This window comes from Mus caroli, chromosome 17 (genome assembly GCF_900094665.2).
Source record: "Mus caroli chromosome 17, CAROLI_EIJ_v1.1, whole genome shotgun sequence".
NCBI classification, from domain to species: Eukaryota; Metazoa; Chordata; class Mammalia; order Rodentia; family Muridae; genus Mus; species Mus caroli.
The window spans coordinates 76,157,922-76,172,763 of record NC_034586.1 but is presented as its reverse complement, the minus strand read 5'-3'; the positions used below and the strand labels follow the sequence as shown (position 1 = coordinate 76,172,763).

The window sequence follows — 14,842 nt, the reverse complement described above, 5'->3', positions numbered from 1 at the left end:
GACATAAAACAAGCAAAAAAAAAAAAAAAAAAAAAAAAAAAGAATAGAAGTGTGCACTGCATTATGTTTTGGGGAGAGATTTCCAGCAATCTCATAGCATACATACAGGTTGTTACTGTGTGGGAATAAGATAGAGGTGGCGGGTACTTAAGTGGCTTTTTAGGAAAGAAGCTATTTTCTGATGGGATTCTATTCCACTTTCTTCACACTCTGGCCATTCTGGTTGTAGATTCTACTTATGTATGTATTAGTGTTTATTCTAACAGAATAATCTAAAGTGAAAGAGATTATCTGGCCTGAAGAATTAAAAGTGTTGTGATATTTTTAAATGGAGATAAAGTACTTGATATTTATGATTACAATTGACTATGAATACACAATATTTGCTACTTTGTTTTAAATGTGTATGTGTGCACAGCACAGGGATTCAGAGAAGTCGGAACACATATTAGATCTCTTAGAAATGGGCTCACAGAGGGTTTATGGTGCTGGAAACTGAGCCCAGGTGCTCTGGGCAAGCTGTGAGTGCTTTTAACAGCCAACCCACCTCTCTAGCCCATCTGCTAAAAGATTTATTTTTATTACTGTGGCACATGGGAGGGGGCATTCTGTGCACATGAGCACAGTTGTTTGTGAAGACCAGAAGAGGCACCAGACCCCTGAAGTTATAAGCAGTTGTGAATTGCCTGCCATGGCTTCTGGGAAACTGATACACTTGTGTGTCCTTAACCACTCGCCTGTCTGTCTAACCCTCTTGCTTGCTACTTTTTAAATGAATCATATAAGTAAAATATTTTTAGTATCTACTATGTGCTCATACAGAAATGAGATACAGAAAAGCGTGTTTAAAAGGGGCCTGGGATCTATTTAACTGGTAGAGTGTGGCCTAGGATGCATAAAGCCTTGGATTTGGTTTCTGGTCCTGGGTAAACAGAATGAGATGCGCATGTGCAAGCAGAAGGATCAGAAATTCAAGGCCAGCCTTGGCTACATAGTGACCCTATGGCTAGCTTCAGTTATATGAGGCCATATCCCTAGAGTTTAAAAATTTTTAAATAACAATGCTTCAAAGTTGTTGAAAGGTGACTTACGTTGTAGCATAAGGTAAACTATACTGCAGTGACACTGTACAGGGCCACAAGAGTGGGAAGGGTGAATTTCAGCAAGAGTAACTGTAGAAAACTTTTTGAAGAAACTTGGTTTTTAATATGTATAGGTGTTTCACCTGCATAGATGCCTGTCGCCATGTTGATGCCTGGCTGCCATGGTTACCTGATTCCCTAGAACTGGAGTTAAGATTGTGAGCCACCATGTAGGTGCTTGGAATGAAGCTCAGGTCCTCTGAAGAACATTATTTATTTATTTATTTATTTGTTTGTTTATATATTTATTTATTATATGTAAGTACACTGCAGCTGTCTTCAGACACTCCAGAAGAGGGTGCCAGATCTCGTTACGGATGGTTGTGAGCCACCATGTGGTTGCTGGGATTTGAACTCTGGACCTTCGGAAGAGCAGTCGGGTGCTCTTACCCACTGAGCCATCTCACCAGCCCACATTAATTGTTCTTAACCTCTGAGCCATCTCTTCTCTAAAACCATTTCTTCCTCCCCCTCCCACCCTACCCCTCCCCCACAGGGCATGTTTTTGTCCTCTTGTGACAGAAAAAAGGAATGCCTAGGGCATTAACCTTCAAGGGAGACTACACTATTACTGACACTTTCATTTTACCTCTGACTACATAGGTATTGATGGATATGTTTCATCAAGATGTAGAAGATATAAATATCTTATCTTTAACTGATGAAGAGCCTTCCACCTCAGGAGAACAAACTTATTATGATTTGGTAAAAGCATTCATGGCAGAAATTCGACAGTATATAAGAGAATTAAATCTAATTATAAAAGTATTTCGAGAACCCTTTGTCTCTAATTCCAAATTGTTTTCATCTAATGTAAGTATATTTTGTTACTTTTGCATGTGTTGTTAAATTTCAGTTCAAATTTGAAGTTACATAATTCATGATTTCTAATTTGTCATGATCACAAAGTGCTGCCACAGTTTCAAGAGATTAAACATCAGAAATTGAAAGAAATCTAAAATAGACTAATTATGTAAGTGAAGATGAAATCACATAATATTCCATCTATCTCAGGGAATAGAGCCTCTTGTTTAGGTGGAAGGTATTTTTGATTCAGTTGACTTATTTGAGTCATTTAAGTGATGCTTATCAACAGCAGCCGTATTGTTGGACACTACATTTAGAGGAGTCAGCAACAGTCCTGTCTAGTCAGGGCAGAGCTGGAAATGTAAGACGAAGAGAGTCATAATGCAACAGTAACAGCGGAATTATTGGGAACACAAGAGATGAGACGCAGGGTAGTGCCCGCACCAACCTCACTAAACCAGGAGATTGTTCAGTGATGGGAACAGCGCTAGCTCTGGAGCGCCAGTCATAGTAGTTTGTGAGCATTAAATAACAGAGAGCAGCAGAGAGCACAGCCCAGGGGCAGAGCACTTGTCTAATCTGCCTGTGCAACCCTGGGTTCAATTTCCACCATTACAAAAATTGAACAATTAGACTGTATAACTAGTTTGTAAATATGCCAAGCACTGCTTATTGAGTTAGTTTAGCTGTATGAAATGCATGGTGTTTAAATTGCTTCGTTAAATTTGCTTTAAAAAAGTAGCAAAGGAGAGATAAAGATATCTGACACAAAAATCCACAATCAAATTTGCTAACTGGTATTCAGTATCAGAGAATCCAAATGGAAACTAGTGAGATGCTTGCATGCGCTGCTCAGAAAGACTTAAAACAAAGACCGCGCCAGCCATGGAGGAGAGTGTGAGTGATTGACTGCTCATGGGTTTGCAAAATTTCAACATTACTTGTAAGGTATAAATTAAATTAGTAAAATTGGCTGGTTTTGTAACACATTTCTACATTTTCTGACAATTCTGTTCTGTTAGTTTTTTGCTTAGAAGAAACAAAAACAAGGCCATACAAAATAGCAGTTTTATTTTATAGCTCAGTGCCTTCCAGTTGTGCAGGGAGACTGTGCTTTGCTCACACAATGGTCAGCTTTTCACCAGGAGTAAAGAATGCAGTGCTGATGCATACATTTGCATAGCTGAACCTTGAGGACTTGAGCAAAGATTCGTAGATTTGTCTCTCTCTACTTCCTGAACAATAACTGTCTAGTCACGGGGAGTTGAGCACTCATTTTCTGGCTGGGAGTTTGGTGGGAGCTGATACAGAGGAGACATAAGGGAACTTTAAAAATTTTTTTTTTCAATTTTTTTTTCCAATTTTATGTGTGATTGTTTTCGTGTGAAGGTCAGAAGAGGGCACTAGCTCTCCTTGGACTGGAGTTAATAGGTGATTAGAGCTGCCATGTGGGTTCTAGGACCTTAATTTAGGTCCTCTGGGAGAGCAGCCAGTGCTAGTAACTGCTGAGCCATCTCTCCAGTTCTCATAAGGAAGTTTTTTAAGACAAGAAAACGTTGTGGATAGTGACTGTTAGGAGGTTACAGAGAGGAATAACTGTATACAGTCTCACCAAAAAGTACATTTAAAGTAGGTCTATCTCATTGCATACAAACCATGCCTCAAAGATAACAGGATAAAAATAGTAATCAACAGATTTTAATAGAACAGTATAAAATTTATATGGTCTCCAAGAAATGTAGGAAATGACCAACTTATTAGCAGCAGAATAATGACATTTGACCTGTTTGCATAGAATGTTCCCAGTAGTAGATGCGCACAACTGGGCTCTGGACTGTAAATGGAACAATGGGAAGTCACTTTTGCTAATGAGCTTAAGTTGTCTTTTGCAGAGATGACCTTAGGTTAAGTGTACTGAAAGCCAGTCAGTGGTAAATACATTTTATAGTTTACTCACGTGATCCACACACAGGAAGATAGAATTGCTTTAAAATGAGCTTTTTGGTGAGATCATATGCACTCATTTATCCTTATTATTTAACCCCGCCATTGTAAAGCTACAGAATACTTTCTTGCCTTAGACAATTTCTTTATATCCCATGCACATTAACCTTCACCATCCTTACCCCAGAAAGCCAGCTATCCCATGATACGTTAATTACAGGTTGACGGAAAAATTACATCAATGTTAGACAGAAAACAAGAATATCAAAGTGGAATAGACAATTAAAATATTCCTTCATTTTCCCATTACATGTCTGGTAAAATTATGTATCTAGATAAAGCTGTACTTTATCCTGTTCTTCAACCAAAATGTTGTATCTCAACAGATTGAATGCAGAGACAAATAGAAAAGTTCTGTTCTCTGTTAAACTATATTGAAGATTAGTAAAGAGAGTATGAAGATGTTCTAAAACAAAATGATTGGTAGAGAGACGTATTTCTTAATTGTATATCACTAAAGAATGAGTTTTAAAGTATTTTTTTATTGTAAGTCATTAAAATAACTCAATATCTACATTAAACCTTGATTATAAAATAATTCTTTTTTACTGAAAAGATATCTTGTTATACAATATGATTGAATTAATACTTCTCTCTCCTCCGCAGGATGTAGAAAACATATTTAGTCGTATAGTAGATATACATGAACTTAGTGTAAAGTTACTGGGCCATATAGAAGATACTGTAGAAATGACAGATGAAGGCAGTCCCCACCCATTAGTAGGAAGCTGTTTTGAAGACTTAGCAGAAGTAAGTATATCAATTATATTGTCAATTATATAGCAAAAGGAGTCTGTCTGTAAGTACATTGGCATTAAAATGGGGGTCATAATTCCTATTTCCAGTTCAAGTCATATACCGTTGCTTCTTTTTCATCGTAGGTCAACATTTATTACTGTTATCAAGTACAGAAATAGTTATCAAGCACTACGCCCAATCTCGGTGTCACTCTGAAACTTTGATAGAAAGATCAAGGCTAGCCCACCCGTGAGTGAGAAAAGCTTGGGTGTAGGGTCCTAGTCCTCACAGCTTACTGCTTAGAGCACTGCTGTGTATTACATGTGTAGCTCCAGGCGAGTTACCGATATTTTGCTTCTCTATACACACTTGTAAAGTAAGAAGAATAACAATAAGAAGTCTCAAATTTTTTTGTAAAAATTAAGATAATCTCCCTTATATATTTGGCTAATTCCCTTTACATAGTAAAATAAACAGTATTTGATAGCCACATTTGTTTTTAGAATTGAACAATGAGGTGCTAGGAAACTCAGGCCCATGGCACAGACAGCTCAGATCCCATGGGTACCCTGAGCATTTCCAATGCTAACTGGGAGTTAATTGTAGTGAGTCACCACTGGTAGTCACTCTGGGGTTTCTTGTTCTTGTCCTGCTCTAAAGCCCGTTTAGTCTTTTAGTATACTGGTGCTGAGCCCGTGGGAAAGAAGAGAGGAACCAGGGAAACTCTCCCCAGCAAACACGAGGCCCTTGGTTTAGTTCTCAGGGCCATATGAACTGAGTGTGGTAGCACACACCTGGTAACCCTCAGTAATGGGAAAGTAGATGCGGGGCTTCGAGAAGATGGGTGCCACTCTCCGCTACAGAGCACGCTGGGCATCAGGCTAGATCTGTGTGAAGTTCTTAGAGTTCTGTTGAAAGCACCAAGACCAAGAGCTGCTTGGGGTTTACAGGTTACACAACCTGTCATGGGAAACCAGAGTGGGAACCTTGAGGCAGGAACTGCAGAAGACTGGAGGACAGTAGCTCTGGCTTGCTCAGCTTGCTTTCATATCTAACTCAGAACTTATACCCGGGGATGGCATCACCCACAACCCGCAGAGGGCTTGGAACTTCATGTCAGTCGCCAGTCTAGGCAATCAGTTGGGGGTATTTTTCTCAATATCGGTTCTCTCAATCTTTTGTCAAGTTGACAAATGACTACCCAGCACAGAGGTTCTATCTCAGAAAACAGATGGGACAAAGCCAATGCTCTGGGTAGAAACCTCCAGGAGAATTAAGGAGCACTACTCAAGGGGCTGCATAGTACAAAAGGTGGAGCAGGGTAAGAAGGGTTGTCTGTTTATAGTCAATAGTTAGCAAATACAAGAAAATATACTAAAATACTAGGTGAGTTCACTGTATTGGCTTAGAGAAAGGACTAGTATTGCTATGCCGCTACACAGGCCAGAACATAGAACTTGATAGGCAGAAGGCACCCTGTCTCAGAGGCACACAGTAAGCAAGTGGGGCAAGCGAGATGGCCCCACCCATAAGGCACTGTGCAGCCCCAACACTTGGTACCTAGGGGTGTCCCAGCCTTAAGAGTTTAATCCCTAGAACGTGTGGTAGAAAGAGAACTGACTCCCAAATGTTGTCCTCTGACCTGTGCACACTAGTACACACATACACATATGTGATTCTACTATTACTACTAATGATGATAATAAACTCAAAAACCTAACTAAAAGTATATAAGACCTATTAAGAAAAACTGTAAAATATTTAGGTTGATATGGAATATACAAGTAAATGGTAATAAATTCTATGCTATATTTATGGATGGAAAACTCAGTATTACATTCATGTTAGTCATTCACAGAGGAGCCAGAGCACAGCAAGCTCATCTTTAATAGGTACAAATGAGGTGTGGTCCATGCTCATAATGCCAGCACTGAAGCCTGGCTTGCATTGCAAGTTCTAGCTGTCCAGTGAGGTCCTATCTAGCCTGTCTCACCCACTCAGGAGAAGAGACAAAGTCAATGTCGAGGACAGCACATGGAGGAGATTTGCTTTACCACATACTTCAGTTTAGTAAATAGGAACATCAGAGTTGCTACCAGTATAGGCAGACAGTGAAACAGAATGCAATTACAGTTCTGACATGTGGCACAGATTGCATCAATCAGTAGGGACAGAACAAATTAATAATTAAATTACAAGTTGATCCAAAATGTAAGGAAGCAGGAAGGCCTGGAGCGTTGTCCCCTGCCGCGTGACACCGTGTGGTGTCCAGAGTGCTTAGATACGGTACTCTGGCGAGTAACGCCTTCTTAAGTACTTTAAAAACAGCACTAAAGGTAATGAATACATAATCACTTGTCTTATTTCTTACCTACTACACTCATCCACTTATCTCTTCTAGAATTAGCAGTGGTGAGACACTCTGGACCTGAAGCTGGGTGTGTGTGTGTGTGTGTGTGTGTGTGTGTGTGTGTGTGTGTGTGTGTCTGTCATATAGTAGAGGTCAGAGGACAGTTTGTTAAGTCACTTCTGTCCTTCCACTCTGTGGGTCAGGGATTGAACTAAGGTCATCAGGCTTGTCAGCAGATGTGTCAGCAGATGTGTCAACAGGTGTCTTTGCTCACCGGCCTGTGTCTGTCCCTCCTGGCAGTTTTATAACTGGAATAGGGCACAGGATCAAAGATGGGAAGGGCCCTACTCTCAGTGCTAAAATCAATATACCTACTCTGTGTTTCATCAGCAATCATCATACTCTTTTAGACCTTGCTATGAGTGATATCTCAATCGTGATTGGTATATTAATGATGATGGATTTTTTTTTTTCAGTTTGGATTAAGTTAGTTTTATGAAAACAGAACTTTAGGTGATAGAAACAGTTACTTCTTATTTACAAAATAGGAAAGTAAATGTCTAACACCAAAAATATTTTTTAGATTTATTTTATGTATTTTGCTTATATGTATTTGTACCATATATGTCTCTGGTACCCCCAGAAGCCCGAAGAGGGCATCAGATAGCCTGGAGCTGGAGTTGTGATGGTTGTAAGCCACTGTGTGAGTGCTGGGAACCAAGCCTGGGTTCTCTGCAGGAGCAATAGTAACTGCTGAGCCATTTCTCCAGCCCTCCCCCACACCCGGAAGAATCCATCCCTAACATCAGCACTCTAAGGCTCGCGTCTTATAGACCGTTGGTTGTCCAGGTTCAGCTGTGCTAGTCTCTAGGGCCAGGTCAGGCCACTCTCAGAACAACTACTGGTTCACTGAACCTTTGAACGAGAAGCAGCACAGCACACAGTGACTCTGCTGCTCAGAAGGAAGAACTCCTGGATTCTTTCACTTGAGGATATTACATTTATTCTGTTAAAATTATAACAGCCATTCAATTTTTATTTGGAGTCCTTAAGAGGAATATGTTTCTGTAGATATGTTTATGATTTAATCTTTTGTACTTTGTGTGGTGGACCATTTCTTATTTATGATTATTTTTACTTTACTGTCCTCCTTTTTTCAGGAACTGGCATTTGACCCATATGAGTCATATGCTCGGGATATTTTACGACCTGGATTCCATGGCCATTTTCTTAGTCAGTTATCAAAGCCTGGGGCAGCACTTTATTTGCAGGTATAGTGATTGTTAAATTGCACAATGTTAGAAAAGTAAACTCTAAAAAATATTAAATCCCTTCCTTTTTTAGTCCATAGGCGAAGGCTTCAAAGAAGCTGTCCAGTACGTCCTGCCCCGGCTGCTGCTTGCCCCTGTGTACCACTGTTTGCATTACTTTGAACTTCTGAAGGTAAAAAAAATCTCGGATTGTTATTTATAAAGCATTCAAGTGTCATCGTTTGCCACTTCACTTGCAAACATATGTGAGCATCCACACACATTAGTCTGTATTCATTTTCTTTGTCTGGCTGAGAAGCAATTTTAAGTAACTCCAAAAGAATAGCATGCTTTCTGACTTTACTACTTAACTGTAAAGCAGTTGCCCAGTTTCATTTATTTATTTTACTTTTATCTGCATTTATTTTATGCTGACTTTATTCGTGTGCCATGAAGTCTTGTTTCTTCAGTTTCTTCTGGGGTATCTTTTTCTGTGCAGCCTCCTCTTCTGGCTTTGGAACGGTCAGTGAGGATCATCTCAATTTGGCAGGGGGGCTCATGTATGGGTTAACCTGGCCATGAGCTCTGGAGGTGCGTCTGGCTGTCGGCGTCTCGGGCTGTGTTCACCTGAATGTGCTCAGTGACTAGACAATCTTATGTCTAAACCCTTAAGTTCAGCATTACTCTCTCATTTTTAAGTGTGTGAAGCAAAAATTCAGCTCTCTTTTGGCTACTGTCCGTGTGTCCAGCCCCAGTGTTTGGCCTGGACTCCACCATTATACCGCCAGAATGGCACACATTGCTTCTTTAAAGTGACATCCTTCAGATACTTGGTGGCTTTGCGGATATGCATACCCTTGATGGCCTGGGCAGTTTCCCGGGTGTTCTTAAAGTGAACCCGAAGGTTTGACCCTCTTGATTTGCATGATTTTGTGGGGTTTTCTGGGTCAAGCCAGTGGTGAACCATCTTCACAAGTCATCTCTGGCCACTTAGAGGAAGAGCCCAGTTTTATTTTTAATCATGTGGTCTGTTTGCTTATATGGTGATTCTTTGAAAGCAACTTTGTATATATGCATCCACATCTCCATCTGAGGACCTCAATAGCTACAGAGATTCTCCTCAGGGACCCAATATGAAAATAAGGCTAAAGTAATAAAAACTGTTAGTTCAATAGATTTTCATTGTTCAGCACTGCAGCAATGTCTGTTAAACTCAGTGTTGTTATTATTTTAGAAGCAGTGAATTTGTATACTAGTAAAAGTTCTCCAAATGATCATAATTCAAAATATTAAGTAAAAAAATTCTACAGGATTAGTAGCCACATAAAACTTGAAAATTTATTAGTTTATAAATAAAAGCAAGAAGCTTTGATGAGAATTTGAAAGGTTATAAAATCCAAGCAGCTTAATAAGAAAAATTAAGGACTGCAAGATGGCCCTGTGACTGGCACTTGTCACAGAAGCCTGACAGCTTGAGGTTGACCCTTGAAGCTCACATGGGAAGAGAGAACCAGTGTCCCAGAGTTGTGCCTGACCTTCATGTATATGAATGCCCATACTCTCACACACAGTCACGCACGCACGCGCACACGCACACACACGCACAGGCACACACATACACACACACACATACACACACACACATAAGAAAACTTAAGGGATGGAGAGATGGCTTAGCACTTGCTGCTCTTCTAGAGGACCTGAGTTCAGTTTCTAACACCACGCTGGGCAACTAACAAATTACCTGTAACTCCACATTCAGGGAGTTCCAGTGGCTTTCTCTGGCCTCTTTAGGCGCCTGTGCATGCACGGCGTACAAACAGACACATAATTCAAAATGGCTTTTAAAGAAAAAGTTAGGCACTGAGTTCAACCTTGTCTCACAACAATCAGAAAGGCCAGTAAGGCTGTGCTACTGCTGTGAGTGACGCCTGGGACCCAGGTGGTAGACGGGAGAGACTTCTGCAAGCTGCCCTTCTTACCTGTCTCCATACATGTACACATAAAAGCAAGCATGTGCATACACACACATGCACACACTCTAAATAACTTAACTTTTTAAAAAGGAATGCTTTTTAAAATTATCTGGGTATGGTGGATCAAACCTATAGTGCCAGCACTTGAGAGAGACTAAGGCAGGTAGATTACTATGAATTTGAGACCAGGCAAAGCGACGTAGAGAATTCTAAGCCAATCCGGGCTACAGTATGTGAGACCTTGCCTTGGGGAGGTGTGGGAGATGATTTTCATACAGATAATTAAGATTTCTCAGGACTTTAGAACTTAACGTTGTTCTACTGTGTGTGTGTGTGTGTGTGTGTGTTCCTGGTTCATAGTATGACTTACCTTACATTGCAAAGTGTATATGGTGTGGTAGTACATGGAACAGGGCACGGATCAGTCCATACACACACCTCATCTTTTTTTCCATTCTGGATTCTTTCAGAATGAATGTATGACTTGAATTTTTATTTATTTCCCATGTGTATACACAAGCAAATGCACACACAAGTGCACCAAGTGTACATGAGGCCAGAGGACAACTGACAAAGTTGATTCCCTCCTGCCACCATTGTGGGTCCTGGGGATCAACCTTGAACCCTTGTACCTGTCAAGCTGTCTGCCAGTCTTACTGGTACTTGAGCTTGTGTCTGTTGGTATGCCGTTCAGCTCATCTTCGTAGGGGAGAATTTTAAAGGTGTAATGCTGATTATGTCTGTAGGTAGGTGGTGCATATGTATGCGGGACAGGAGTCCACAGTGGGGAACTGAAGAAGTCTTCAGTTATTCACAGTTTTGTGTGTACCTGACAGGGTTTTTTATTGAACGTAGAACCTGCCAATTCAGCTAGAATTGCTGGCCAGCCATTTTAAGGGTCTGCTTGTGTCTGTCTTGCCAATGCTGAGATTATAGTTGCCTAATTGTGGTCTTTTTGTTTTTTTAAAGGCAGGGCCTCTGTATCCCTGGATGTCCTGGAACTCAATATGTACACTAGACTAGTCATAAACTCACAGAAATCCACCTGCCTCTGCCTCCTGAATTGTGGGATTAAAGGCGGGTGTGTAGTGTCTAACTTTTTAAGTGGCATTTGAACTTGGGTCCTCATACTTAGGCAAGCATTTTACCAACTAAGCTATCTTCCCAGCTGCCTCAGGTTCTGCTTTGAGATGCTGGTATCATGACATAATCTAAATAAATGGAGAACTGGTCAGTATACACTATTAGAAGGTTTGAAAAATTGTATGATACACCCATGTATTTGTAGGTTACTTAGGGAAACGATTGAAGAGGTTCCAATGTCCAGTGAACCAAAAGATGCCTCCCTACTCCACCCTCTGATTCTTGGCATTCTATTTTATTTTCTTTGGGGAATTGTTATTAATCCTAAATGCCCATCTATATACTTGGTAATTCTGGAGACAGCTGATTGCATGAGATTGGGGCAGTTGGAACCGAATCATAATTTATCTGTATGTGGAGTGGGTTCAGAATTTGGTAGACACTGAAGTCTTTCTGCCTGTTGTGCAGCTAGAGAAAAGTCACTCTGTTTTATTGATCCCTGGTTTCCTTGTTTATAACCTGCTTATTTCACAAGGTAAGGCATTCAAACAGTGCATTTGTAAAGGTTACTTCATGAATGACACTGACATAGACACTTGCATGTTTCCAGCACTGGAGACGTTTCTGTCTGTCTGTAATGCTGGCCACTGACCACACCCACATTTTCCTGCCCACCAGAGCTCTGCTTTTCTCTATCGTCTCTGTCTTTGTTGGCTAGTGTGGGACCCACCCATCACACCACCTTTGATTCTTCTCTCTTCCTTACTGGCAGCACTCATGATTTAACATCAGAAATGACCATGTATTCAGTATTCAGCCTCAAGTGTCCATTTGTAGTGACATCACCTTTATATCACTGTTTAGACAATAGCAACTTCTTTCTATCGTCTTTGTAATTTCTTGAACTCTGAGATGGAAAGGTACAGTTGGTTCCCTGGCACCTGCAACAGGAAGTCTAGATTCTTGAGTTCCACTGCTGCTGTCTCTAGTTTTATCTCAGTCGTCAGTTCTGCCCATGAGCTTGAGCAGCCCTGGGTATGCCAGCTCCGTGCACGGTGCCATTTGTGTTCCTTTTCCTCCCTCTGGCCTGGTGGAATCCCTCTTTTTCTAAGCTCCCTTTTAGTTGAGAGTTTGTTGGGTTGCAGGGTCAGATACCCCTTTGTTCCCAAGCTGCTGCTGCTGCTTTCACACCTCCTTACAGAACTGTCATATTGGTATTGTCTGCCTCGTCTTCAGACACTATGTTCCCTGAGGAAACAGAACGAAGCCTGTATGCTTCTGAATTCTCCTGCCTAGCACAGTACCTGGCATGTAAATAGTTTGTTAAATGCTCATTAAATAATGAGGAGCAAAAATAGGTATTTTCTCAATCCCTCCTATCTGTTGTAGTTTTAAAGTTTAACTGTAAATTTATGTGTATGTGTTTATTTGGGAAACTTAGAATGCCTTAAACTTTACAAATTCATAGGATAGAATTCTGCTGTTATTTGCACACCAGTGTCAGACAAAGAAATAGAGTCATGTCATGTTTCCTACGGGTTGGGGACGTTAGGAGGAGATTTGTCAGCGGATACAAAACTTGAGTTAGGATTGAAGAAGGAAAGAAGTATTAAACTTTATAGTGTCAATCGAAATATGATTAAAATGAATTTAATAAGCTTACTCAGAAAATATTAAATCACATGGAAGTGTAGGATTAATCTAAGGTGCTTTGCCTAACTTTAAAGTTAGCTTCCTAACATATGTTACCTAGGTAATGTAGGAAGATAAAGGAAATAGGCTCTGACTTCATTAGAATTTAATTAAGTGTTCTGCAGTTTTGCTTTTTTTGTAAATTTGCTTTTCCAAACCCTTTTCGCTTTTCAGAAGTGAGCATTTGCCACACGCCTTGAAATGCAACCTTGGCTCCATCTGCTTAGGTCTTGCTTGTGGTGACTGAGACTCTGATTCCTCTGTGAATTCAGACAATGTGGCTTGGGGATGGGGACCTAAAGGCCACTCCTAGATGAATACATATAAGATTACAACATCACAGCCCACTCTAAAGGCTCAGGGAGATTGTAGCTGGGGATGGACCACTTAAGCATTAGCTAGGGTCTGTCCCACACTAACCAAGAGCTCTCCTGTCTGAGTGCTTGGGTGAATTCCTTACTGGATTGGGTCTTTTTCTCATGACAGAAGGAATAATAAATTCAAGAGAATATCAGCCTAGTGTAGAACATGTTTACAACATCCAGGGCCTGGAACAAAGATTCAAGACTAGCCTTCAAAATGGAAAAACAAAACAAAAACAAACCCATATACACACATGCATACATGCATACATACATATATACATACATACATTACATGTGTGTGTGTACACATATACACATATAGTGCCTATAGCAAATAATAATAATATTGTATAGTTTTGAAAACTGCTGAGTAGATTTTAAGAATTTACATCTGAGAAAAATATTTGACAGTATATATTATTAAATATTTTGTCCAGCACCATATTGTATACCATAAACATATTTAATTTTTACTTGTCAATTTTTTTTTTGGTTTTTCGAGACAGGGTTTCATTCATTACTTGTCAATTAAAAAGTAAAATTTTTCAAATAAAAATTTTTATCAAGATTTTTTTATTAAGATTTTTAATCATATGTATGCGTTCATGCGTGTGCGCCCTTTCTTCGTGAAGGTGCCTTTAGAAACTAGAGTTGTTAGACACCCTGGGACTGCACTTTCAGGCAACTGTGAGCAACTGGGTAGGTGCAGGGAGACAAGTTTGGGTCCTCTGGAAGAACACTATGTCCTCCTCTTAATCAGGGCCATCTCTTTGATCTGAATTTTGACTGATTTTAGTACTACTTGAATTTTTAAAATTATTTCCTCAAAATTAGACCCTTTTATTAGTTAGAAACATTAAAGTTAATATTTTATGAAGTGGAAAAAAACCTTCCTTTGTTGTTGTTTCTTGGAGACAGGGTTTCTCTGTGTAGCGCTGGCTGTCCTGGAATCTCTTTGTAGACCAGGCTGGCCTCAAACTCACAGTTCCACCTGCCTCTGACTCCTGCCGGCTTGGATCAAAGGCATGTGCCACCATACCTGAATCAATGTGAGCTTTTGAAAAATCATTTGCTCCTATAATGTGACTTTTCTATATGAAATTTTGTTGGTTTTATTAAACAAATTTAGACTGGATTCTTACAACTAAATATAGTGATCAAAATTATGATTACTAGGAATTGGTTCACCAAAAAATTAAACAGCTTTAGTTATATCCTGAAGAATTACCCCATTCTTTTTGCAGTATGCTGACTCCATCTTACTGAAGGAAAAGTGAGTTTTCTTTCATTTTAAAAATCAGGTTACTTGACGCGCCAGAAAATAAACTTCTTGCTTTTGCATCGGGAAAAAAAAATCAGGTTAAAGTCTGTTACATATGTAGTATGTACTGTTATGTAGTATGTACTGCTGATATTTTCTTTTCTTTTTTTTTTT

General features: G+C 39.9%; 1 protein-coding gene across 1 annotated transcript in view; it reads left to right on the top strand.

Moving 5' to 3' along the window:
• The window catches only part of Sos1 (SOS Ras/Rac guanine nucleotide exchange factor 1), an 85,517-nt gene that overhangs the window by 26,952 nt on the left and 43,723 nt on the right, over positions 1 to 14,842 (top strand). The window contains exons 5-8 of the mRNA XM_021185997.2: positions 1,746 to 1,955; positions 4,560 to 4,703; positions 8,202 to 8,312; positions 8,386 to 8,484. Coding sequence (XP_021041656.1) covers positions 1,746 to 1,955; positions 4,560 to 4,703; positions 8,202 to 8,312; positions 8,386 to 8,484 — 564 coding nt within the window. The remainder of the gene's footprint in view (positions 1 to 1,745; positions 1,956 to 4,559; positions 4,704 to 8,201; positions 8,313 to 8,385; positions 8,485 to 14,842) is intronic.